The sequence below is a fragment of the Nelumbo lutea genome, chromosome 8, assembly GCF_056320005.1.
Source record: "Nelumbo lutea isolate HS-2025 chromosome 8, American lotus-T2T, whole genome shotgun sequence".
Classification (NCBI taxonomy): Eukaryota; Viridiplantae; Streptophyta; class Magnoliopsida; order Proteales; family Nelumbonaceae; genus Nelumbo; species Nelumbo lutea.
In genome coordinates this window covers 33,860,318-33,887,791 of record NC_142691.1, presented here as the reverse complement: position 1 = coordinate 33,887,791, position 27,474 = coordinate 33,860,318, and the positions used below count along the sequence as shown (strand labels likewise).

Here is a 27,474-nt window from a genome sequence, read left to right as displayed (position 1 = left end):
TGTAGGGAGACTGTTATATTTGTCTATGACCAGACCTGATATTGCCTATGCAGTGGGTGTTCTTAGCTAGTTCATGCATAATCCTAAGACAACTCACTTTGAAGCTGTAGAAAGAATCCTTAGATATCTCAAGAAGTTCCGAGGAGCTGGTTTGCTTTTCCAGAAACATGGGCATTTGAAAGTGGAGGTGCATACAAATGTTGATTGGGCAGGGGCAATCGATGATAGAAAATATACTAGTGGGTATTGTACTTTTGTGGGAGGAAACCTAGTCACCTGGAGAAGTAAGAAGCGAAGTGTGGTGGCTGGATCCAGTGTTGAGGCAGAACACAGAGCCATGTCCCATGGAATTGCTGAAATGATGTGGATAAAAAATTTGTTAGGAGAGTTGGGTTTTGCAATTAACAAACCTATGTCACTCTACTGTGACAACAAGGTTGTTATCAACATTGCTGTTAACCTAGTCCTCCATGATAGAACAAAACATATTGAAGTGGACAAGCATTTTATTAGAGCAAAACTTGTGAGCGGAGAAGTGTGCACTCCTTATGTTAGATCAGAGGAACAACTTGCAGACATCTTCACCAAGGGCCCTTAACACATGCGGCATAATAATTCGTGTGACAAATTGGGCATGATTAGCATCCATGTCACAACTTGAGGGGGAGTGTTGGAATGTTAACTTTATTTATTATGTTTGTATTCTGCTGAGTTAGGGTCCGTTTAGACAAATTAAATCAGTCTTTTCTTTTGTTTTTTTATGCTGTAACTCAAGTAGGAGCATAAGCGTCATTTCCCTTCTAATTATAGTTACCCCATATATATTAATATAAGCTGGCGCCGCCAGCACCGTAGTGGTACTGTAGCAGACTCCAAATCTCTCTTCTCTTCTCTCCTCTCTTCTCTCTTCTCTCCTCTCTTCCTCTTCTGTTCTCCTTCCTCTCTTCTCCTCTATTCGGCTGTTAATAGCTTTCTTTGAAACTTGTGAGTCTAAATAAGAGAGATTGTTCAGGATCTTAAGTTGTGGGAAGATTATGATATAGTTCTTTCAAATACAGGTGTTGTGAGTAGTGAATTTAAGTTTTTGAAAGTGCTTCTGTACAGTGGTGTTGTTTTCACATTTAAAAATTAGGTGAAGCAAAGGATGGCCTTCTAGATGGATATGTGGTTTTACTGATTTTAAGGTGTAACACAAATAAATGATAATTAAATAAGTAAACAAATATAAATAAAATCTTGAAACAAAATGTTTATTGATATGAAGAATTAATCTTAAGAATTAATAATACTATCCAAATATTGCTTCTATTTTTGTAGAATAGAAATATATTCCTAAGAAGAAATTTGCCAAACAAATCGATTGTTCCTTAAGAATAAGAAATAAAATTTATCATCTCTCAAAATCCGGAACAGGAATTTCCTTAGGAAGAGAATCAAGCAGAAACAATGCCAAACAAGGCCTAAACTCTATCATCTCTCAAAAACATTAAAAACAAAATTATGGTCATTCCCATCTCCCCCAATACATTGGCTTCCAATTAATGGATGTACTAGACGAGTGTCCTCTATGTTGGAGGCACAAGGAAGCCATAGACCATTTATTTAGGAAGTGCAAATTCACTAGGAAAATTTGCGGGGAATTACCAATTAATAACATTTTGAATTCAGAGATTCAGCTTACTTAAGGCTTTGTTTGGAAAGGATGCAAATAAGTGTGAATGCAAATATGTAGAGTGTAAAACGGTTCTTATAAATTGTAAAGTTAGGTTAGTTTTGCACTAACAAATTTACCTTCTTAACTAAACAGACTTTTAGCTGTAATGGATACAAACATGAATTCCAATAAAACATATGCTCTTTTTTTTAATCAAAATCCCACTTGATTGCAAATTTACTTTTTTTTTTATTGATGTACTTTTACATGTTATTATCAATGTAAATATGCATTGCTCTGCATTTATCAATGCATAAATCTAATATTGCCAAGCACAGGCAAAAGTGAACCAAAGTACAAATTTACCCAGAACCGGGATTTACACTCCATTTGCATCGTTTCCAAACACAGCCTAAAGGAGTGGTTGAAATTTAAAATTGCAACTTGTAAACATCAGTTATCGAGGGAAAGGAACAATAAGATTTTTAACATCAAACCTGAACAAAAACATTCAATTTCATGTATAAAATATTTGTCCAAAACTTCCAATATGATCAAAATTATGGATCCTCTTGTGAGAATAGGAGCAACACCAAGAACTAGAAAAAGATGGGTTAGAAGTCTCCTAATGAAGAATGGATTTAAACACCAACTGATTCACTTTCTACCATTCTACTAAAGTTAAACAGGTTGGCTCCATGGAGGCTGAGTGGTCATAACAGAGATTTCTAAAATCACTGATAGATACTCGTGCGTAAAATTGTATCACTGCTACAGGGAGGCTAATCAATGTATCAATTTTCTCGCAAATTTGGGATGGATCTCGAATAACTTGCCTCCACGGAGGCTGAGTGGTCTTAAGAGAGAAATTTCTAAAACCATTATATAATGAATCTATTATTCATTATGCTTTATTACTTTCATGATTTTTTATTTTTATTTTATTTTAATTTCACTTTTCTTTTTTATCAATTATTTATCTTTTTATAATTATGCGGCACTATTTAGATCCTTATTTATTTACTATTCTTTGAATTTATCACTGCTACAGGGAGGCTAATCAATGTATCAATTTTCTCGCAAATTTGGGATGGATCTCGAATAACTTGCCTCCACGGAGGCTGAGTGGTCTTAAGAGAGAAATTTCTAAAACCATTATATAATGAATCTATTATTCATTATGCTTTATTACTTTCATGATTTTTTATTTTTATTTTATTTTAATTTCACTTTTCTTTTTTATCAATTATTTATCTTTTTATAATTATGCGGCACTATTTAGATCCTTATTTATTTACTATTCTTTGAATTTATCACTGCTACAGGGAGGCTAATCAATGTATCAATTTTCTCGCAAATTTGGGATGGATCTCGAATAACTTGCCTCCACGGAGGCTGAGTGGTCTTAAGAGAGAAATTTCTAAAACTATTATATAATGAATCTATTATTCATTATGCTTTATTACTTTCATGATTTTTTATTTTTATTTTATTTTAATTTCACTTTTCTTTTCTCATTTGTTTTTGTTCACTTATTTATTTATTTTTCATTTTATCTTTTTTATCAATTCTTTATCTTTTTATAATTATGCGGCACTATTTAGACGCTTATTTATTTACTATTCTTTGAATTTATCACCTACTTATCCTATCTTATCTTAAAAACTTCTTAAACTACTCTTATGGTTTAGTTAATTGACTAACACTACCCTTACTGCTTCTTACAATTTACTAAGTCTACCCCTTTCGTTAGCATCTGTTAATGCTCCGTCAATTTCTATGCGCATGTGACTGCATGTGACCAATACAATTTTTTTAAAACCGAATATTACCCTCATACCCTTAGCGCCCCCCACTCTCTTTCTCTCTCTTCTAAGACCTCTCCCTCCGCCTCTCTCTCTCTCTCCATTCTCAAACTTCCCCCCCCCACTCTCTCTCTCTTGCCTGCACATTGACAACTGGTTCATGACGAGTCTTCCCCTTCTCATCATAGCAATTCTTCTATAAATCATACGACAGAGCAAATTTTCTCTATCTATTTCTTCGTTGACAAACTCAACATTTGAAAAATATTCTAGTATGACAAATACACAAAAAAAAGAAGAAAACTCAAAAGAAAACAACGAAACAGAGTAACCAAAGATATAATCTTTTCTAATTTCTTACCTCAAAAACCTCGACTGTTAATGAGTATGGAGATGAGGGAAAGGGAGGATAATACTAAGGAGTATGTTCAGATCCGTGCATGCATCTCTTTGTGGCTCTGGACGGAAAAGGTACAGATCATGCCACCGATGGTTATGGTGTAAATAGGTTGGACTGCACTGAAGATAATTGCATAGAGGCTTCCCATGACACCGCTCTTCCATCCAAGAGAATTCAACAGTAGAAGCCGAGTGAAAGATGGAGGGGGATAAGACATAGGTAACAGATTCTTGACAGGAAATGGTGACACGAATGAAGCGGGGCTCTTGTTTATACTCAATCGACCAGCACTACTTCTTGCAACCAATGAAGACATACAGCATAATTCAGATGTTTGTTCAGAATCGTCGCAGCTGAACTGCCTCTGTAATTTTGCCACCCTTTTGTAAAGATCGTTTGTTTTGTTAATGAGCTCATTGTGAGATCCAATTTCAATAATGGAACCTCCATTGACCATTGCGATTTGGTCTGCGTTCTTTACCATCGAAAGCTTGTGTGCAACCACCTTGTTATTAAATTATTGGTTATTTTTCAGAGTAGAAAAGATTAGACACTGATTTAATATACCGTTCAAACTTAATCAGACAATTGAAATCATCAAATCATATTGACTTTTAATCTCTCTCTCTCTCTCTCTCTCTCTCCCTTAGTTGGATTTGGGTGAGTCAGAGTAGTGTTCTTTGGAGAAAACCAAATCTGAGATAACCCCGATGAGAGCCACCAAAGAGATCGACGGCAGCAGAGATCCGAGAGAAAAAAATGACTGTCTTGTATCAGAACCCAGATCTGAGATAACCCCGATGAGAGACACCAAAGATGTTAACGGTAGTAGAGATCTTAGAAGCGGTAGTAGAACCTAAAAAAACAACTTTTTGATCTCAAACCCAGAGTAGAAATGGTAGCAGAAGTGATGATGAGTAGAGAGAGATTGCAAAATTGGAGAGGAGGAAAATAAGGAAGAGAAGAGAAGGGAAAAATAGAGAAGGACGAATCAGGTTGCTCATGCCTAAGTAGTGACAGGAAATTCCATTTTAATCTAAGCACAAGTGTAGAGTTAGGGCGGGTCCTCTCTGTCTAGCCACGAGTGCAATGGCAACCTCCGGCTAATCTCATGAAACACCACACCACCTAACCTTCCAAAGATCAGCTCTAAAAGAACTCGTAATGATCGGTTTTTTCATAAGAAAGAGGACCGAGTTGGGAAATCTCTCTCTCCTTCTGTAAGTGAGAGTTGAAGATGGGGAAGGTACAAGTTGAGGAATTGCCATTCTCTCTCTTATTATTTGTTCTTTTTTTCACTCTTTGTGGATCAGAATCAGACTCAATTTTAGAGAGTAAGTGTTTCTCTCCCCTTTCTCTGTTTTATTTTGAAAATTTGAAGAAGAAAGGGTAAAATAGTATTTTTTGCCTTTCTATTAACAGACATTAATGGTAAGGGAAGAGTTAGTCAATTGTCTGAAACAGTAAGGGTAGTGTTAGTCAATTGACAAACAATAAAAGTACACTTAGTCAATTAGCTAAACCATAAGGGCAGTGTTAGTCAATATAGTGCTAAGATGGTCCTAATCATACAGAAGGGTTTTGTGTGTACGAGCTAAAGGGATTAGCCGTAATAGAATCTTTTAGGATGAATGGGAAATAGGAATATTTTCTGTTAAAATTTCACAAGGTAGGGTTTTTGAGCACTCTGTATTTACTAGTATGGTCAGATTGGCCCCATTTGGTAAAGGATTAAAAATATCTGGAGGGTGAAGGATTTGGTCAGTCTAGAGCATTAGAACAAAATCTTTATGTGATGAGAGAACAAATAAAATTATTTTGGGCTGAAATTTTACAAATTAGTATCTTAAGGTATCCGAGATCTGGTGGTAATGTTTGATTAGTTCAAGGGGGTCAAGATTGTAGGAATTTGGGTCACGAAAGGATTCTCAATGGAATCTTGGTTTGATGGAAGGATAAATGGGAGAATCTTGGGTTAAAACTTTATGGGCAGGTGTTTTGTTGTGTCTATGGCTTGATCATATTAAGGGGATCAAAATATAATCTTTGCTTAATGAGAGGGTAAATGAAGTTTTGAGCTGAGATTACTAGATGGGTATTTTTGAGAGGTCTTGAGTCTGATGGTGGTGTTTGATCCGAGGGTCAAAGTCTCAATGGAATTTAATCAAGGCCATCGAATTGGTATCAAGCTAATTTAGCAGTGGATTTGACAGCTTTTGGGTTAAAAATCAGTTTTTGGGGTTTTGGGGTGTTTCAGAGAGATTGGAAGGGTTTGATCGAGCATTCAGGGTGAATTGGAGGTTTAGGCAGCAGATCAAACAAAAACCGAGTTCTGACATGTGCCTTTCAATGTTCCAACTAATATGGAGTCGTGGTCCCATCATGTTACAAACTTGGAAATAGAACACATTGTTTGGTTCCTTCGGAACAATAAGAGCTCAAGGCCAAAATGAATTACATTTGAATTCCAAAAGAAATATTGGGATATCATAGGGATGACCTTTAATGAGGTAGTCAAGGAATGTTTTGAAAATGGATCTATACCCACAGAATTCAACAAGTCAATAGTTACTCTTATTCCAAAAACTAACAGCCTTGAATCAGTACGACATTTTTGTCCTATCATTCTTTTACAAAACCATTTATAAGGTAATTGAGAAATTAATTGTTAGATGATTGAAGCCTTTACTCCCTCAATTAATCACTTCCTTGCAAACAAGTTTCATTCCAGGTAGGCACCTTAGAAAGAATGCAATCATTCTACATGAATTTTACATTCTTTCAAAATGAAGAATGGGAAAGAGAGTTTTTTTGGGATTATACTAGTACTAGAGAAAGCCTATGATAAATTGGAATGGCCATTCATTTTTAAAACCCTTATAAGTCTAAACATTCTCTTAAACTAGATCAACTTAATAATGAACTATATTACTACTACATCCCTAGCTATAAACTTCAATGGTGAACACCTTGATGTTTTCAATCCTACGAGTTGCCTCTAACATGGAGACCCTTTATCTCCCTATATTTTTCTGTTATGTCTGGAAATCCTCTTAGGTCTAATAAGAAAATGGAAAAAAGGCCACATCACCCCCTTTAAGTGATCTAGGAATGGACCAAGTCTATCCCATATTTTCTATGTTGATGATCTCTTCATTTTTGCAAATGCTTCTTGTTGAGATTTAGCAGTTTCTTATGATTTCCTTGTTTATAATCATTAGTTAGTGTTATTGGGCACAAAGCCCCTCTTAGGTCTAATAAGCAATTGGCAAAAAGACCACATCACCTCTTTTAAGTGATCTAGGAATGGACTAAGTCTATCCCATATTTTCTATGTTGATGATCTCTTCATTTTTTCAAATGCTTCTTGTTGAGATTTAGCAGTTTCTTATGATTTCCCTATTTATAATCATTAGTTTGTGTTATTGGGCCCAAAGCCCATTAGTTTATGTTGTTTATTTGAATTTATATTTATGTTATGAATAGTAGCCACCCTAAAGGGCATATTTGTCTTTATAATCAATCTTTTTTCTGAGCATATAAGATAATGAGTGGGGAAGCCAGATAATTGTCCCTTATTATTCTCTTTCTCTTCTTGTACTCTCACTAAGAACTCTCTTTTTCTCTTTTTGGACAAATCCAAGATAAATTAATTTTGCTTGGCTTGGAGAAAACCAATTGTGCAAAAGAATGGCCATTCCTAACATAATGCTTGAAAAAGTCAATGATATCATTACTCCTTCATGGAATAAGGATTTAGAGAAACTAAGGCCCTGTTTGCATAATTTCGCAAGAATGTTTCTTTTGTTCCTAATGTTTCTGTAGCTCCATTTGTTTGCGATACAAACGATAAATCGGGGCATTAATATACTTTAGTTCGCATTTGCGAGCATTTGTTTGAAAAGTAAAAAATGTATTGATTATCAGAGCAAAAATGTATTTTTTGACACTTTGCCTAACAAGAGAGCATTACTGTACCTAATTTTTGGATACAATTTTGTGTTCATTTGATAATTAACTTTTTGGCCAAAGTTAAGGCATAGGAGCATAAGATAGTTGGAGCATTTAATGATGGGCCCACACTTTGCACCAATTTCAAACAAACAAGATGAATACAAAAGCGGTTTAAAATGTGAACCATATTTGCATTCATGAACCGAAAAATAGATAAATATGTAGTATACATATTTGCATTTGCATTGCAACCAAACACAGCCTTGGTTGCACAGCCTAAGAAAAAAGAACATGTTTGGTATGTAAAGAGCCAAGGAAATAACCCATACTAGAACAAGAATAGGATCTAAGAACACGTTCAAGACAAACGAGGTTTTTGTCATTTCTCAATAACATCAAAATCAAAAGTGCGGTGTTCCAATGCGTCATTTTGAAACAGCGAACACATGTGGCTTCTATACACTTGTTATGGGGATATTTTGATATTTGACATTAAAATAGACATTGGACTTTTTCTATGCCCTAATCTTCCTCTTCTTCTGCCTTGTATGCTTCGTCGACGAACCTCTCGTCGAAGACATAGACCCTCTTATTACTTTCTTTTCCAGCGATGACATATCCAAGAAATACCATCAATTATCTCTAAAACATTATTTTTTGAACATTTTTAATGTTGGATTTTGTATTTCATCACCGTATCTGCTCTTTTTTTCGTTTCATTCAATATTCTTCTTGTACTAACAACATGGGAAAAATGAACTCTATTTGTTTTTTTTCCATATTGTTGTGTTCATAATTGGCATGGAAAATGAACTCTGTTTTACCAAATTTATTAGTAAAACAGAAACTATTGTTACCTGGATGATCACCGCAAATTTTGTTATTCCCAAATTTACCCATTAGCTCTTGTTTGTCATCTTCATCCTTATTTTGATTTTATCTACTCATCTTTTAGGTATTTGTTTGCTAGATTTTAGGAATCCATTCCTAACTTTGGTTTTGTTGTTTTTTTCTTGTTTTTTGTGTTTATTTGTTTAAAGGGTTCAAGGAGTCTTGCTTGGGATTTCTTACATTTTGAATGACAAAGATACAAGTTCTTGCTATTGGATCAAATTCTTATCTAATTTGTGTTTGTTCACTTGTTGCCCTCTAGTTATTTGCTTTATTGCCTATTAGAGGTCTATGTCATAAGAATCTTATGATGTCTAGAAAGAATTGTAGAGTATCAAATTTTTTGAAATTGCTTTTGTTGGAATGTTAACTTTATTTATTATGTTTGTATTCTGTTGATTTAGGGTCCATATAGACAAATTAAAGTAGTTTTTTCTTTTGTTTTTTATGTTGTAAATTAAGTAGGGGCATAAAGGTCCTTTCCCTTCTAATTATGATCACCCTATATAACGGTACTGTAGCAGAGTCCAAATCTCTCTCTTCTCTACACTCCTTTCTTCTCTCTTCTCTCTTCTCTTCTCCTTCCTCTCTTCTCTGTTCGACTGTTAATATGGTATCAGAGCAGTTCTGCTAGGCCTGTGAGCAGATCGAACAAACTTCAACCTGCTATCTTCTTCAACTGAGATAAAAAAAGTGCAGACCTACGACTGGTAAAGATTTTTTTAGTTTTTTTTTCCTTTTCCTTGGTCATATATCAAGAAGAAACTATATGACTCCAGACTACTGAATGTTTTCTAAGAAGTTGTGAGGTTTGAACCTCCTTTTTTTTATGGATCGTGTTATCCCATGTTTGAGAATTCAGATCTATAGGTCATGGATGACTTGATCTTTTAACACGTGTGGTGTAACCATACTGGTTTATGACCCCTCCTAGCAATCAATCTATTTGGGGTGTCTAGAAGTTGGTGGAGTGTGATTGCTAGGTCAGATCAGCACTAAGATCACCCTAATATCTTGCCATATTTGAACAATCTAGGCTGGTTTGTGGTCAGATTGTGTCCTGATTGCAGTGTGTGCAAGTGGTTTTCATCTATAGTATTTCTAGGACTTTTTGTTTGGTGATCGGAGGGATCATAAGGTGTGTGTAAGGTCTGAAAGGTGTTCGAATCATGTCCTTTGAGAATTCTACAACTTCGGGAATTTCAGGTGGTCAAAATGGAATGAGTGGGGGGATGGATTTGAGTTTCCCCTTTGATGGGTTGAACTATCTTGAATGGTCTAGGGGAATTAAATTTTATATTACTGCAAGAAAAAAAATTGGGTATATTAATGGTAAAATTAAGGAACCAATGATCGGTACTCTGAACTTGACAGATGAGACCAAGAAAATAGCATGGGGATGTCATGGCTCTTGGTTTCCATGCTGCCACAAGTAAGGAAGACCTTTATGTGGGCTGAAACAGTTTGTGAAATATGGGAACAAGCAAAATCTACCTATTCAGAATAGAGACACTATGCAAAGATATATCAATTACAAGTAGAATCCTCCACTTCCAAACAAGGAGAAAGGAGTCTCTCGGTATACTATTCAGACTTGACATCAATTTGAAAGGAACTGGATCATTATTAAAATGTGAATTAGAAGTTCAATGAGGACGTAAAGGCCTACAAATCACTTGTTTCCCAGCAATGGATATTTGTTTTTCTTTTGGGGCTGAATTCTACATATGAATCCATTAGGGTACAAATTTTAGGAAGTAAGAACCTACCTTCAGTCCAAGAAGTTTATGCCCTAGTTCAGTTTGAAGAGAGCAGAAGAAGTGTGATAAATTGTATAGAAGGGGAACCAATTGCACTAGCTATCCGAGGGGGTACAAGTTCAAATGTTGGAGGTTCTTTTAAAAAGGGAGATTTACAGAAGAGAGTGGATGACAAAGACAAACTTTGGTGCATACACTATCAAAAGTCCAGGCACAATAGAAACACATATTGGAATCTTCATGGCAAGCTGGAATGGGCTTAGGAATTGAGTAAGAAGTCTCATCCAAGTAAGAAGCCAACCCAGTAGAGTCAGAAGAAATATAACTCAATACAATACAAACGTAATAAATAAAGTTAACATTCCAACAGGAGACTAGTACCATGGTACCCCAAGAGCGACACTCAGGTTCTGACCCCAAGGAAGAGATCATCAACTCCTTTCGTGACCACTTAGAATAATATGGTAGGACACTTCTGAAAGAAGGGTAGGATCCATCTAATGGAAGCCATAAAGGTTGCGGAATGGGTTGGCGAATTTCAAAAATTTCCACCTTCTCCCAACTGGGAATCATATTCCCTAAGTTTAAAATACAATATTCAAGGATCCTACTTGAACCATAATCAAACCAGATCTGTACCAAAAGATAAATGGGAGGAATATACCTGAACCGGAGAAGCAGTATCTCCCAAAATTGGTGTTCACGCCCAAAGAATGCTCCAAGATCCGTTCCTGCTGAAGATGACACAGCTGTGGATGGAACAGAACCAGCAGGGTGCGTCCTACACACTGGATCCTTCACAAGAATCCTCTGGAAACACTAAACACTGAATCCTTTTAGTCTTTGTTGCAAGACTAATGTCAAGAACAGATTTCTTGACTTTCCTTTTCTGCAAAGATCTAATCTTGCAAAAACTATGGCGGCGGCAGGAGGAGAACTCTAAAGGCGAAAGGGCTGAACTGCCTTTTTCTTTTTCTGGAGTATGAATGAGATCCTATCTCAATTCGCTGGAGATATCCTATCTCTTCAAGGTGGTTCGAAATCTGATATTTTCTCTTTCTTGGTTAGGGTTTTTCCTCCTTTCTTCTTGATTAAGAATCCTCCTAATTAGGAGTTATCCCAATCCAAATCAGTATTTGGATAGGGGATAATCTTAATCCTGTCTACAGATAAAGTTAGCTTACTCCTGATTTTATCAGGAGGTTACCAGATTCAAATCTAATTTGAATTTGGTCTCCAAGAGTGGATAAGGCTAAAGGCCCAATCCTTTTACTAACATTAATCTCAGATTCGCCCCAAGGATGGGTGATCATATCAGCCCACCTCAAAATGGGCTTCTGGCCCATTAAGTGTTCAGTGTCTAATTACTTTCCAATCTACTGCCCAGTTGGGCTTCTTTGTATGGCGTGGGACCCAAGCATTGATCTACACACCAGCCACATGGGTTCGGCCCAGCCGAATTCACTGAAAAACTCAATGAACCCCTTGAGTCCATCATATGGACCCTATGGGCCCAACACTTACATTAAGTGGTCCCTGGGCCATGCCATCTTATAAAAACCCAGGGACTGTGGGCAGGTGCAAGATTAGCCCATCAGGTATTATCCTCAATGGTCTTACACTTAACCTCTCAGCCCTTAATGATCAAGCACTGCCCGACAAGAGAGGACCTCTCCCTCGGTTGCAAGGAACAGTGCCGCACTCTCCTCTCACATGGATCCCGGGAATTAAAACCATTTGCAAACAATTCAAAACCGTACATATATATATAAATATATTAATTTTGCAAAACAAAATTCCAACGATTGAAATCAACTGCCGGCAGTTTGGTTTCCATCAGAGAGAGTGCATTCCCGATCATTACCCTTTGTCCGACAAAGTGGCTGATTCTGTCACTATGATCACCCACTCAGATGAATTCTCAAACTGCCCCAACATACCCAGGTTTTGATCCCCACTAAGGATCTCACTGATTGGCATATCAAAGGCAGCCTGATCCAACACCTAGTGAAACGTCATAATCGAGTCTAGGGGTCAGGTGTAACTTTCCAGTTTTGCCCATCTATCTCCAAGGTCCAGGGCAAAACCGGAAATCTGGTCCGGTTCAAGGATTCAAGTAATCCCATACTGCATGTGCCTCGGGTCTTACCCTGATGGCTGAGACAGGCCATCCCAACACTTGGTGGCACACCAGCATCAGCCTTGGCAGGATAAATCTCCCCAGACTTATCCAACGGCTGTGAACATTTAAAGCTAACACGAGTCTCTATAAATGTCCAGTTTTAGGGTTTTACACAGAATTAAACCAAACAATATGAATCAAACATGCACTTTATTTATTTCCACTAAATAACAAAAGTACATCAAATCAGATTGAAGCTAAGGGCATACAAAACTGTCTAACAGCTCCCACTTGCACTTAGGTCCAATCTGGTACAAGCCGGAGTCCCATACTTTCCACGTGTTTCTCAAACACCTTCTGTGTCAGTGGCTTAGTCAATGGGTCTGCCACATTATCCGCTGATGCTACTTTCTGAATCAGGACGTCCCCTCTACCAACGATCTCCCGCAGTACATGGTACTTTCTCTCGATGTGCTTCGACTTCGAGTGAGCCCGAGGCTCTTTAGCCTGGGCGATCGTTCCATTGTTGTCACACAACAACGGGATGGGAGATGTGCTGGACAGAATCGCTCCCAATTCGTGTATGAACTTCTTCATCCACATGGCTTCCTTGGCAGCTTCACTTGCGGCAATGTACTCGGCCTCGGTTGTGGAGTCTGCAGTGGACCCCTGTTTGCTGCTTTTCCAGCAAACAGCACACGATCCTATCGTGAAAACATACCTAGATGTAGACTTTCTATCATCTGGATCTGACTGGAAATCGGCATCGGTATACCCTAGAACTTGCAGTGAACTACCATCGAATACCAGACAAAACTCTTTTGTCCTTCGAAGTTATTTGAGTATGTTCTTTACAGCAGTCCAATGCTCCTGCCCTGGGTTTCCCTGGAATCTGCTTACCACACTCACCGCCTGAGCAATGTCAGGGCGAGTGCACAGCATGGCATACATGATGCTCCCTATGGCTGAGGCATAGGGAATGTCTCTCATGCTCTCAATCTCCTCAGAAGTCTTGGGAGACATCTTCTTGGAGAGAGTGACTCCGTGCCTGAAAGGAACGTTTCCTTTCTTGGAGTTCTCCATGCTGTACCTCTTGACAATTTTGTCAATATAAGCAGCCTGGGATAATCCAATTATCCGCTTCGATCTATCTCTATAGAGTCGAAGACCCAGTATGTATGAAGCTTCTCCAAGATCTTTCATGGAGAACTGCTGTGATAGCCATACCTTGACCGAAGTCAACATTCCTACATCATTCCCAATGAGTAGGATATCGTCCACATACAACACCCAAAAGGTGATCTTATCCCCCTGGACTTCCTGTAAACACAGGGCTCATCCGGATTCTGCTCAAAGTCAAACGTTTTGACTGCAGAATCAAAATGGATGTTCCAACTCCTAGAAGCCTGCTTAAGTCCATATATGGATCTATTAAGTTTACATACCATGTGTTCCTGACCAGCAGCAATGAAGCCTTGCGGCTGCTGCATGTAGATATCTTCACTAAGATCTCCATTCAGGAACGCGGTTTTGACATCCATTTGCCAAATCTCATAGTCATGGTACGTTGCTACAGCTAGCAGGATCCTAATGGATTTAAGCATGGCCACGGGCGAAAAAGTTTCCTCATAGTCGATGCCTTCTTTCTGAGTATACCCTTTCGCCACCAAGCGAGCTTTAAAGGTCTCAATCCTGCCATCGGGGCCCTTCTTCCTCTTGTAGATCCATTTGCAACCAATTGCTTTTACTCCGGGGGGCAGATCCACTAGAGTCCAGACTCCATTGGTCTCCATTGAGTCCATTTCAGCTCTCATGGCCTCCACCCACTTCTGGGAGTCTATGTCTAACATAGCTTCCGCGTAAGTCACGGGATCCTCTTCACTAGTCAAGGTTTCCACCAGGTAACTATCCTGGTCATAACCATATCGGACTAGTGGTCTGGATACCCGGGTGGTTCTTCTAGGTTGGTAATTACCTGGAATTTGTGGGACATCTCCCACTGCTCCTGAGCTCTCCTCATCAAGAACTATTTCCTGACGATGGGTGTCCAGGATGTAATCGGATTCTAAGAACTGGGCGTTTCGACTGCAGAACACTTTCTGCTCACTCGGGTCATAGAATAGATAACCCACCGAATCCTTTGGGTTGCCTATAAACAGGCAACGACTGGTTTTAGATTCCAACTTGTCCGCACTTGTTCTTTTAACGTGTGTAGGACAACCCCAAATCTTCAAGTGTCTTACACTTGGCTTCCTTCCGGTCTAAAGTTCATATGGAGTTTTCGGAACTGATTTGGTTGGAACCCGATTCAGCACGTAGATAGCAGTCTCTAATGCGTATCCCTAAAAGGATGTGGGTAATTGTGAGCGTACGAGAAGTGATTGGACCATGTCTAACAAGGTCCTATTCCTCCTCTCTGAAACACCGTTGAGTTGAGGTGTAGCAGGAGGAGCTAATTGTGACACTATCCCATTGGCCTTTAAGTAGTCCCTGAATTCATCAGAGAGATACTCGCCACCTCGATCTGATCGAAGGGCCTTAATTTCTCTCCCTAACTGTTTCTCGACTTCCTGTCTGAACTCTTTGAACTTTTCAAATGATTCAGACTTATGTCTCATTAGGTACACGTAACCATATCGTGAAAAATCATCTGAAAATGTGATGAAATACACGTGTTGGTTCCGTGTCCTAACACTCAGGGGACCACATACATCAGTATGTATTAGGTCAAGTGTGCCTTCAGATCTTTCAGGCTTACCGTCAAATGGCCGCTTAGACATCTTACCTTGAAGGTAAGGTTCACAAGTGGGAAGATTTTCTACGGTTAGAAAATCCAAAGGACCATCCTTTACCAGCCTTGTGATTCGGTCAATACCGATATGGCCAAGTCGGTAATGCCAGAGGCACGTGGGACTTACTGTATCACGATTCCTTTTCTTGGGATTTTTGACCGACGTAGTTTCGGTTAAGTTAGTTTCCAAAGAAGGATGTAGAACATAGAGACCGTTCTCTAGTTCCCCGCATGCGATGAATCTATTATTCCGTTTAACAGTAATCATATTACTAAAATAAACAGTATATCCATCAGCACACAGTTTTGAAACAGAAATTAAATTTCTTCTAAAGTTCTGTACATAAAGATAATCTTTAAGTACAAGCATTCCTTCTTTAAAAACTAATTCTACGGTTCCTATTGCCGCTGCTACAACACTTGCAGTTGTTCCCAAGAATAATGTCACTTCACCTTCACTCAACCTTCTGCTAACTTTGAACCCCTGCAGTGAGTTACACGCATGAGTTGAAGCCCCGGAGTCAACACACAAGGCCCAGCCAAATTCACTGAAAAACTCAATGAACCCCTTGAGTCCATCATATGGACCCTATGGGCCCAACACTTACATTAAGTGGTCCCTGGGCCAAAGCCATCTTATAAAAACCCAGGGACTGTGGGCAGGTGCAAGATTAGCCCATCAGGTATTATCCTCAATGGTCTCACACTTAACCTCTCAGCCCTTAATGATCAAGCACTGCCCGACAAGAGAGGACCTCTCCCTCGGCTGCAAGGAACAGTGCCGCACTCTCCTCTCACATGGATCCCGAGAATTAAAACCATTTGCAAACAATTCGAATCCGTACATATATATATAAATATATTAATTTTGCAAAACAAAATTCCAACGATTGAAATCAACTGCCGGCAGTTTGGTTTCCATCAGAGAGAGTGCATTCCCGATCATTACCCTTTGTCCGATAAAGTGGCTGATTCTGTCACTATGATCACCCACTCAGATGAATTCTCAAACTGCCCCAACATACCCAGGTTTTGATCCCCACTAAGGATCTCACTGATTGGCATATCAAAGGCAGCCTGATCCAACACCTAGTGAAACGTCATAATCGAGTCTAGGGGTCAGGTGTAACTTTCCAGTTTTTTCCATCTATTTTCAAGGTCCAAGGCAAAACCGGAAATCTGGTCCGGTTCAAGGATTCAAGTAATCCCATACTGCATGTGCCTCGGGTCTTACCCTGATGGCTGAGACAGGCCATCCCAACACTTGGTGGCACACCAGCATCAGCCTTGGCAGGATAAATCTCCCTAGACTTATCCAACGGCTGTGAACATTTAAAGCTAACACGAGTCTCTATAAATGTCCAGTTTTAGGGTTTTACACAGAATTAAACCAAACAATATGAATCAAACATGCACTTTATTTATTTCCACTAAATAACAAAAGTACATCAAATCAGATTGAAGCTAAGGGCATACAAAACTGTCTAACAACTTCGCCAGATGGATTCTGGCCCTACTCATTCCGCTTCCTTTGCATCTACATTAGGTAACATTGCCACTGCCTTCCATGTGTCATCTTATACATCTGATTGCCCTTGGATATTGACTCTGGAGCCTCAAACCACATGACTAGTAAGTTAAATTTATTTCAAGCATATAACCTCTTCTTTGGGAGAGATAAGGTGAGACCCTCTGATGAGTCTTATTCCACCATAGCCAATCAAGGAGCCATCTCCCTTCTTCTTGGTCTTACCCTTTCTAATGTATTGCATGTTCCTAAATTACCTATCAATTTACTTTCCATTAGCAATATTACTCATTCATTGAATTATTCAGTGACCTTCTTTCCTTCTTCAGGTGTATTTTAGGATTTGACCTCGGGGAAGACGATTGGTAGAGGAAGCATGGTGAATGGCCTCTACGTGTTGGAGAATAAAGATGGTCTTGTGGCTATAGAGTTTTTTAGTTCTTTTAGTGAGAGTCATGCCTACTTGTGGCATAATTGTCTTGGTCACCTTTCATTTGAGTCTTTAAAACTTATGTTTCCTGAGTTGTTTAAGTTTTTGTTAGTTACTAAATTGTAATGTCATACATGCCAATTGGGCAAATATTGTACAAATTTCTTTTGTTTTAGAAATAAAAGATATGAATTTCCTTTTCATATTGTCTATTTTCATGTTTGTGGCCATATTTCTCCACCTACTGAGACTAGATATAAATATTTCATTACTTTGATTGATGACTACTCTAGATATACTTTAGTGTATCCTATGCGATCTAGAGATGAAGTGCCAAAGATTGTGACAAACTTTCAACGAATGGTTTTCACTCAATTTCAAGCTGAAATTCTCATTTTCCAGTCAAACAATGCAAAAGAAAACTTCCATAGTGATCTCACAGAGGTCTTTGCTTCGTGTGGATCTCTTCATCGAAGCTCTTGTGCCAAGACACCTCAGAAAAACGGTGTTGCTGAAAGGAAAAATAGTCATCTACTTGAGGTAGCTCATGGTTTATTACTTAATATAAATGTTCCAAAATGTTTTTTGATGGATGTTGTTATGTGTGCTGCATATATCATCGACCGTATGCCATCTCGGTTACTAGAGTATAAAGCCCCACATCAACTCTTGTTTCCTACAACTCCATTGTTCTTTATTCCAATGCGTGTCTTTGGGTGTCATTGCTTCATTCATGACTTGTCTCCTACTCGCGGTAAATTCGATCTCCGTGCCACTCCTTGTATTTTTTTTTGGTTATTCGTTATTTCAAAATGGTTACCGCTGTTATGATCTTGCTTCACGCAAGTACTATGCCTCAATGGATGTATCATTCTTTGAGAGTCAACCCTTCTTCTCGGTTTCTCCTCAGGGGGAGAGTAGAGTTGAGGAGAAACACACTCAGGTTCAACTACCTCATCTCTTTGACCCTTCTCCATTTCGTGTCTTTCTTCCTCCTCATCAACTAGGTATACTTGTTCCCATTGATGTGCCTGAATCTCTTGATCCTCCTATTGTTAATGATCTTGATGTTTCTATTGCTAAGAGAAAGGGTCTTAGGTCTTGTACTACTAATCATCCTATCTCTCACTTTGTGTGCTATGATCATATTTCACCTTCATATCGTGCATTCTTTTCCTCTATTGATAGTGTCTCTATTCCTAAGAATGTGGTAGGAGTTTTATCCAAACCAGAATGGGCAGATGCAATGAAAGAAGAAATTAATGCCTTACACAAAAATGGCACCTAGGAGTTAGTGAATGTTCCTGAAGGGAAGGAACCAGTGGGTTGCAAATGGGTATTCACAGTAAAGCATAGAATTGATGGTTCAGTAGAAAGATACAAAGCTAGATTGGAGGCCAAACGGTTTACACAACTGTATGGAATAGACTATATAGAGACCTTTGCTTCAGTACCCAAGATGAATTCAATCAGAATCCTCCTCTCACTGGCAACTAACCTTGATTGGGAACTTCATCAGTTTGATATCAAGAATGCATTCTTGAAAGGTGACCTAGAGGAAGAGGTTTACATGACTCAACCTCCAGGTTTCTATGCCAAAGGTAGTAAGCAGAAGGTATGCAAGTTAAAAAAATCTTTATATGGGTTGAAGCAATCATCTCGGGCTTAGTTTAGTAGGTTTCATTTAGTAGTGCAATAGATGGGATTCAAACAATGCCAGTCAGATCATACTTTATTTGTGAAAAAAGGTGAAGGGAAAATTGAAGATTTAATTGTCTATGTTGATGACATAGTAATCATAGGAGACCAGAAGATTAAAATACAGAAGCTGAAGAATTTCCTAGGCACTCAATTTGAGGTGAATGATTTAGGTCCCTTACGTTATTTCCTTGGAATTGAAGTTGCCTGTTCAAAAAGTGGTATCTTTATTTCCCAAAGAAAATATGTACTAGATCTATTAGAGGATACAGGGAAGTTGGGAGTGAAACCAACTGATTCACTCATTGAACCCAACCATCAGCAAGGAGAAAATCAGGGGGAGTGTTTGAAAGATGTAAAGAAGTTCCAGAGACTTGTAAGGAGACTTATATTTGTCTATGACCAGACCAGATATTGCAAATGCAATGGGTGTTCTTAGCCAGTTCATGTGTAATCCTAAGACAACTCACTATGAAGCTACAAAAAGAATCCTTAGATATCTTAAGAAGTTCCGAGGAGCTGGTTTGCTTTTCTAGAAACATGGGCATTTGAAAGTGGAGGTGTATACAAATGCTGATTGGGCAGAGGCAATCGATGACAGAAAATCTACCAGTGGGTATTGTACCTTTGTGGGAGGAAACCTAGTCACCTAGAGAAGTAAGAAGCAAAGTGTGGTGGTTAGATCCAGTGCTAAGGAAGAACACAGAGCCGTGTCTCATGGAGTTGCTGAAATGATGTGGAAAAAAAATTTGTTAGGAGAGTTGGGTTTTGCAGTTAAAAAACCTATGTCACTCTACTGTGACAACAAGGCTGCTATCAACATTGTTGCTAACCCAGTCCTCCATGATAGAACAAAATATATTGAAGTGGACAAGCATTTTATTAGAACAAAACTTGTGAGCGGAGAAGTGTGCACTCCATATGTTAGCTCAGAGGAACAATTTGCTGACATCTTCACCAAGGGCCTTCAACATGTGCGGCATAATAATTCGTGTGACAAGTTGGGCATGATTAATTATATTTGTATTCTTCTGAGTTAGGGTCCATTTGGACAAATTAAAGGAGTTTTTTATTTTGTTTTTTATGTTGTAGCTCAAGTTGCCTTCTAATTATGGTCGCCCCATATATATTAATATAAGCCGACACCGCCTGCACTGTAGCGGTACTGTAGCAGACTCAAAATCTCTCTCTTCTCTTCTCGCCTCTCTTCTCTCTTCTCTCCTCTCTTCCTCTTCTCTTCTCCTACCTCTCTTCTCCTCTGTCCGGCTGTTAATAGCTTTCTTTGAAACTTGTGAGTCTAAATAAGAGAGATTGTTCAGGATCTTAAGTTGTGGGAAGATTATGATTTAGTTCTTTCAAGTAGAGGTGTTGAGAGTAGTGAATTTTGGTTTTTGAAAGTGCTTCTGTGCAGGATCTGAGTGGTCTTAAGAGAGAAATTTCTAAAATCATTGATAGGAACTGCTTCTTAAAATGGCATCACTACTACAGGTTTCTCACAATTAAATCTGGGATGGACCACCTTGAACGACAGATTTTTCTCACTTGTTACTGCTTGATGTCATGGATCGGAGTGTCAATTCCCCGTCTGTGTCATGGACTAGATTGTTGTTCCTTTCTTGTTTTTGTTTTGTTTCCTAATTGATAGTTGTGTTGATGACTCCAAGCTTTCAAGTTTTATCCAAGTTGCCATAAAAAATTAGGAAATTTAATAAAATTAAGAATAATATTTCCTAAATATTTTAGCAGCCAATAAAAAGAGAAGGAGCGAGCAGCCCTTGATTTTTCAGAATACGTTCCAAAAAAAATCCATTTATTTTTGACATGGAATTAAAGGCATACTTAGCTAACCGAATTATGAAGTAAGACACTAAAATTTATTTGGACCAAGAACAATCAGCCCAGCCCATGTAAGAACAACACCACCATATACCATATATGGAAGAAGACTGAATGGACTGTAGAACTTGAGATGCAGCAGCAGTTGAAAAATGAAATCAAACGCTGTTCTTAATAGAAGAACTGTAGCCATTGTCATAAAACTTGGACCACAGCATCACACCACCATAATTGGAAGAAGACCGAATAGAGGGTAGAACCTGAGACACTAGTGTGTCTGGCGGGATGTAGCCACCGCTGGGGGCTGCACTTGAATCGGCAGGCAGCCCCAAGAAGATCTGACTATTTGGAACCGACGAGGTCCATTGGTTCCAAGCGCTTATAAGATTGTCAGCACTTCCGGCATACTGACATGGAGGATTGTTATAGAACTGGACCCAGACGTAATCAAAGAGGCCAGTTTGAATTGCACCATTAAGCCATGCATCTGGGTAGGGGCATTGCGGAGCAGCACTCAAGTAAACCTTAGAACCGAATCCATTAAGAGCCTTAGCCAACTCGTCCCAGTGCTGGGTCGTGCCACCCTCGATGTCAAAGTCGATTCCGTCCAGAACAGCGGCCCCTAATGGACGTGAATCTGACTGGCCTCCCAAGAAGTTGTTCCAAAGGTAGTTTGCGACTTGCTGAGCATCATCCGCAGAAGAAAGGGAGTAGCTTCCAGCGCCACCTCCAAGGGAAAGAAGCACTTTGATGCCTTGGCTCTGGCAAGCTTTTATATCACTACTCAAACCGGTGCAACCATTTGAGGTTGGGTCACAATGGCCAGCTAAATTGAGCTGTGGGGTCTGGCCATTGCCAAATGCAACTAGAAAGGCAATGTTCACAAACTGGTAGTTGCCTGTGGCACATGTATCGGCCAAACTACCTTCTCCTCCGTTTTGGCCCCAATACACTGCTATTCCTCCTGCTTGTGACCTCACAACCAGGGAAAACAAGACAAGAGAAAGAAGCACAACTACTGGTCTGGCTGCCATGTCTAAGCTATTTTGTTTAGCGGTGGTGACTGGTGAGGGTGTGAGGGATGAATCGAGCGGTCTACAACTTGGATATTTATAGGCGTGACCCATCTGTGCAACAATAGAAAGAACAAACCGCGTCTTGACTTGACTCACAGACTTACGGGAGAAGGCTTCCCGGAAATAGTAACTGGACTCGACTCCATGCTTTTAAACTAAAATGTCCATTTCACATTGCAAACAACCAAGTTTTCTTCAACGTACTGGAAACGCAAAGTTATAAGCAAAATTTTTTATTGAACAGTATGCGAAATTTAATAAAACATTTTTATCTTTCACCGAAAACGGGGTAATTTGCTGAAACCATGATTTTTAAAACCGACCCAGTGATCGAACGGGTTTAACGGTCCGACCATTTAAACTGAATGCTCGGCCTGTTGTGATACAAAAATAAAAAAATAAAAAATTTTTGAAAAAATAAAAAACGGTCAAAACTGTTCGAACAGTTAATCGCCCAATTCAACAGTTCGCTGACCAAAATCAATGATTTCGAGGGGGAAAACTGGAACCGGTCAGGTGACCGGATACCGATTTTTCCGGTCTGATCCAGTTTTGAGAACCATGGCTGAAACCTCTTTTTGGTTCTCACAACTCCTCAACCTTGGGAAAAAGGCCCATTTCGATCCTAAAGAATAGAAAAGGTCATTTTTTACCTTAATAAGAACACTATTTAATTTTAATTTGTAGACAGAAATAGATGGTGTTTGAAATGGCATTACTTCAAGCGTCCAATGAAATGACCTTAAAGTATTTAATTTACTTAATTAAGTTAATTAAATAAATTAAGCAAATTAAATGAAGTTAATTAATTAATTTAATAAATTAATTAATCCAATTAAACAAAGTTTTAAAACCCAACCCAAAACAAGACCACTTTGGTCATTGTTGTTTAGGTCAATGATTCAATTGTTTGGTTCAAATATGGATCAATCCATGACTTGACTCACAGGCACAGTTTTGAGTCTTAGAATTTGCTTTCCTCATATTTTTATACTTCTAACCATGCCTATCATTAGCACTTGGTTACCAAAATAAAATCCTAAAGACTGGTGTTTGGGATTTCTTCACCATTAAGGCAAATTTCTTCTAGGAAATGACGCCAAAGACTGATGTTTCATTAATTTTATAATTGCAAATAATAAAATATTTAGACGAAAATATTAATTAATCACTACGGCTCTACCTACAAACCGCAAAATAAGGGTCATTTAAAATTCAACAGATGCTCAATCGAATATTTCAAGCAAAAAAAAAAAAAAAACAAAACAAAACAAAATTGTTTAAATGAAGCCTACCCTAATGGCAGTCCCACCTTTCCCAATAGGAGTTCGATCTCCTACCCACATAAAATCTGCCAACATCTATCCACATAACAGCAACAGCCACACATGGAGAACACCTCATCTTCCTACATAGTATTATGCATGGGAGGTGTTCTAAATTTACGGGGGTAGTGTGTTGTGAGTAAATAGGGGTAGAGTTATTGTGGACAGGAGATCTGGAGTCTCCCAATAGGACCACACATTTGGGAGCCACCATGGAGCCTAAGTCTCCTTCCAACAAAAGCGGTTTCAACATTTGGGAAGAATTGGAACAGATTTTCTAAGGAGATCCCAACTCCGCACCATGTTCGAGAGGACTCCGGATCTCCTGCCCTCAAAAACTCTACCCACACCTACCCACAAAACGCTACCCCCTGTATAATACTGTGCAGACGATGAGATGTTTTCCCTGTGTGGCCGCGATAAACGTGGGCAGAGTTCTCATAGGCAGGAGATCCAAACTCCTTTGAGAGGTATGTGCGGTGTCAGGTCACGTTGGAACATTTTGGATGTGTATTTTTTGTTGCAAACGGATCCGGTCTTGTGCTCTATGGCCATAGGTTCATATTGTGTGTATCATTTTACAATATTTAATTATTTACGTATTTTTAATTTTTATTTAATATAATATTATAATGTAAGAAAATCTAATATCTATCTATCTATCTATCTATATATATATATATATATATATATATATATATAGAGAGAGAGAGAGAGAGAGAGAGATGGGTTCATAGTGTGGTCAATTTCATACGCTCTAGATAAAGTTCTTTTATTTTTTGTATCTCAATGCTAGTTTTTATTGGTTTGTTATTATTTTCATCTTCTATTTAGGTAAAATTATAAAATAACTCCTCTTACAACAATTTTATAAACTATCTTTGTGTTTTGACCCTAGCAAAAGGCCTCCCCTATAGTTTTGATGAAAAAAAGTGTAAATACCACCTTTTTCTAGGTTTTCAGTAACAAAGATATTGAAGTTACCGAAATACCCTTAACATTGTTAAGGCATTATTGTACACAATTTAAAGTTTTAATTCTACCCTCCACTAATTTATTTTTTCAAACAACTTTCAAAGAGTAATTCTCCTTAATCTTCTTAGACGAACTAAAACCAAATGGTTGAAGTGGCATAAAAAGAAGAAAAATACTTTTTTCAACATAATTTAGTAAATTTGCATGTAAACGAAGTTGGCAAAGGGAAACATTGATTTTTAAAAGATAATGCATTACATCAATAACATTTTATTTGGAATGATAATGAAAGGAAGGTATTTGCACATTTTTTAAAAGGAATAGGGGAGGTTTTTGTTAACGTCAAAACACAAGGGAGTTTCATAGGATTCTTAGAAAACCTAAGGAGATTTTCATAATTTTTCTATTTTTTAACTAAAATTTCAAATAATTTCAAAATAATATATTTTTTTTAATTTTTCATTTTATTAATCATTATTAACTTTAATTAATTATATTAAGTTTTTTTAGTGGAACTTAAGTTGGACTAGTATTAGATAAAATTAATTATAAAACTAATAATTAATAGATTGTTCTGTTTTAGTTTTATTTTAATTTTATATTAATATTTGTTTTTAATTTATATTATTCCTTTTTATTAATGAAATTATTTTTATTATATTAATAAAAATATATTTATCCTTAAAAACATTTAAAAAACTATTTTTTCTATGGTTAATTAATTTTTATTATTTTCAAATGGAATATAGATGGATTATAATTTTATGATATTTTATTTAATGTACTTAACTGGTAGTTAACTCAAACAATTGAACAATTTAAACCATCACTCAACCCTATTTCAAATTTTAAGTTTCCTAAAGCCCACCTTATTCAACTTGGACAACCAGTGAGGTCCATCAAGGGTCAAACATCTAGGTATGTTAGGGCAATTTTGGAAGTTACTTGAGTGGGTGATCATAGTGATATGATCGGCCCCTTTGTCAAATAAAATGAATATCAAGATTTACATTCTCTCTGGTAGAAGCCTAAACTATCATCATTGGATTTTAGTTGTATTTGAGATTCTATTTGCAAAATGTATTTATATGCTATATTATTATTTTATGAAAAAGACTTGCAAAAAAGTTTTAATCTCGGGATCCATTCGAATAGAGAGTGTGACACTACAATTTCTAGTCAGGGAAGAGATTTGTCCCTATGGACAATGTTTTGATGATTATGGAACAAAGGGTTAGATGTAAGAGACCATAGGTCTGATTACCTAATAGGCTTTATCTCAAATAAACCCATTATCCTTATATCTTTATAGGGTGACTGAATCCAATAATCATTTATGAGTACATCTTGGGCCCAAAATGAGCTCAAGTTAATTGGGTTAGGTGCTCACTACCCCTAAGTAGTGGATTTGGCCTAACCTCTTTCAAAGGTAGGGTTGAATCCTTATGGACTTATGTTAAACCTTTGTGGGTCACATGGCATATAATATTCAACCCCAAGGTGGCCACGCAACACCTTGGGATGTGAACTATTGAAATGGGCCCAAGTCCCATTACTATATAATTAGTTAAGAGGTTGTTATGTGATTTAGGTTGAAAATAAGCATGGATCTGTGTATGGAGCACCGATTCTCTTGAGAAGATAATACTTATCAATTAAAGATAAAGTCATTATTCAAATTTGATTTAGATAAACTCATAATTAGATTAGGAGAATGCTTTATATAAGGGACTAAGAGAGGATGAACAAATTCACTAGTTCTCTCCAATCTCTTGCTCTTTTCTTTTCTCCCTTGCCTCCTAGAAACCTTAATTCGACCTAGTAGTGATAGGGACTAATTTCCATCAATTTTCTACTATGAATTTACAAAAAAAAAAATAACAGTAGAGGATATCTATTTCAAATACCCATATTTTATGAAAATAGTTTGAAAAATATATTTTATATGTTATGTTACAATTTTATGAAAAAGGTTTGGAAATGGTTTTAATCCTATGATCCATTTAGTAAAGAGTGTGAAATGGCATCTTGTAGTCAAGGGAGAGGACCTTCCCTTTGGGTAGTGTTCTAATGATTATGGGCCGAGAGGTTAAGTATAACATACCATTACAGGGCTATTAACCTAATGGCCTTTATCTTATATAAGTCCATTATTCTTAAGCATTCATAGGGTGGTTGTATCCAATGATCATTTAGTTGTAAATGTTGGTCCCAAACTGAACCCAAATTGATTGGGTCAATGGTTTACTGCCCTAAATAGTGAGTTCAACCTAACCTCTGCCAAGGGTAAGGTCGAACCCTTATAGACATGTGTGAGACCTCTATGGAGTCCCTTGCCATATAATATTCAGGCCCAAAGTGGACATGCAACACTTAGGGGTGTGAGCCATTGGACTAATGTGATTAGTCAAGAGATCATTTGTCATGTGATTTGGGTCAAAACTAGTCATCGATTTAGGTATGGAGCACCTATCCTCTTAGGAGAATAATGCTTATCTATTAAAGATAGAGTTTTGATCTAAATTTAATTTGAATCAATTTGTAATTATATAGGAGAGTATTTTATATAAAGGAGAAAGAGGGGAGTGTCCAATTCAACTAATTCCCTCCACTCTCTTGTTCTCTCCTTTTCTCCCTTGCCTCCTAGAAACCCTATCATGACCTAGCCATTGCAAGAACTGATTTTTATCAATTTTCCACTTAGGAGGCGTTCTTTTTTTGGATTTTGAGAGGTTACAGGAAGAAGCTTCTGTACAAAGCTGAAGAACTTACTTTGGAACAAATTCAGCAACACCTTCGTATTGAAGAAGAGTCTCGGATTAGAGATAATAGGGATAAAACCCTACCTGTGTGCTGAACTCTAGGGTCAATTTTGTGGAAAATGGATCAAAGAAGACTAAACCTGCATTACAAGTAAAGAAGAATAATGGAAACTTCAAGAAGAACAACTTCTATTAGAACACTTATAGCATTAGCATCCATTTATCACTTATCTGTTCACCAAATGAATGTTAAAACTGTTTTCTTAAATGGTGATTTAAATGAAGAGGTTTACATGGAACAACCAGAAGGATTTGTTCTTTTTGGAAACAAGAAGAAAGTCTATAAACTGGTTAAATTACTATATGGATTAAAACAAGCACCTAAACAGTGGCATGAGAAATTTGATTCTTGCATTTTAACTTTTGGTTTTAAACATAATAGTGCTAATAGATGCATCTACTCAAAA

At 37.7% G+C, this 27,474-nt stretch overlaps 1 protein-coding gene across 1 annotated transcript; it reads right to left on the bottom strand.

Moving 5' to 3' along the window:
- Positions 1-20,812: 20,812 nt before the first annotated feature.
- On the bottom strand, positions 20,813-21,964 carry LOC148843764 (acidic endochitinase-like). The gene has a single exon (XM_088956965.1). The coding sequence runs from the start codon at positions 21,901-21,903 to the stop codon at positions 21,028-21,030; it is 876 nt and encodes a 291-aa protein (XP_088813091.1). The 5' UTR covers positions 21,904-21,964; the 3' UTR covers positions 20,813-21,027.
- Positions 21,965-27,474: the final 5,510 nt, after the last annotated feature.

Bases quoted from the DNA above. Each gene is read 5' to 3' on its own strand.
- LOC148843764 (XM_088956965.1), bottom strand. From the start codon at position 21,903: ATGGCAGCCAGACCAGTAGTTGTGCTTCTTTCTCTTGTCTTGTTTTCC.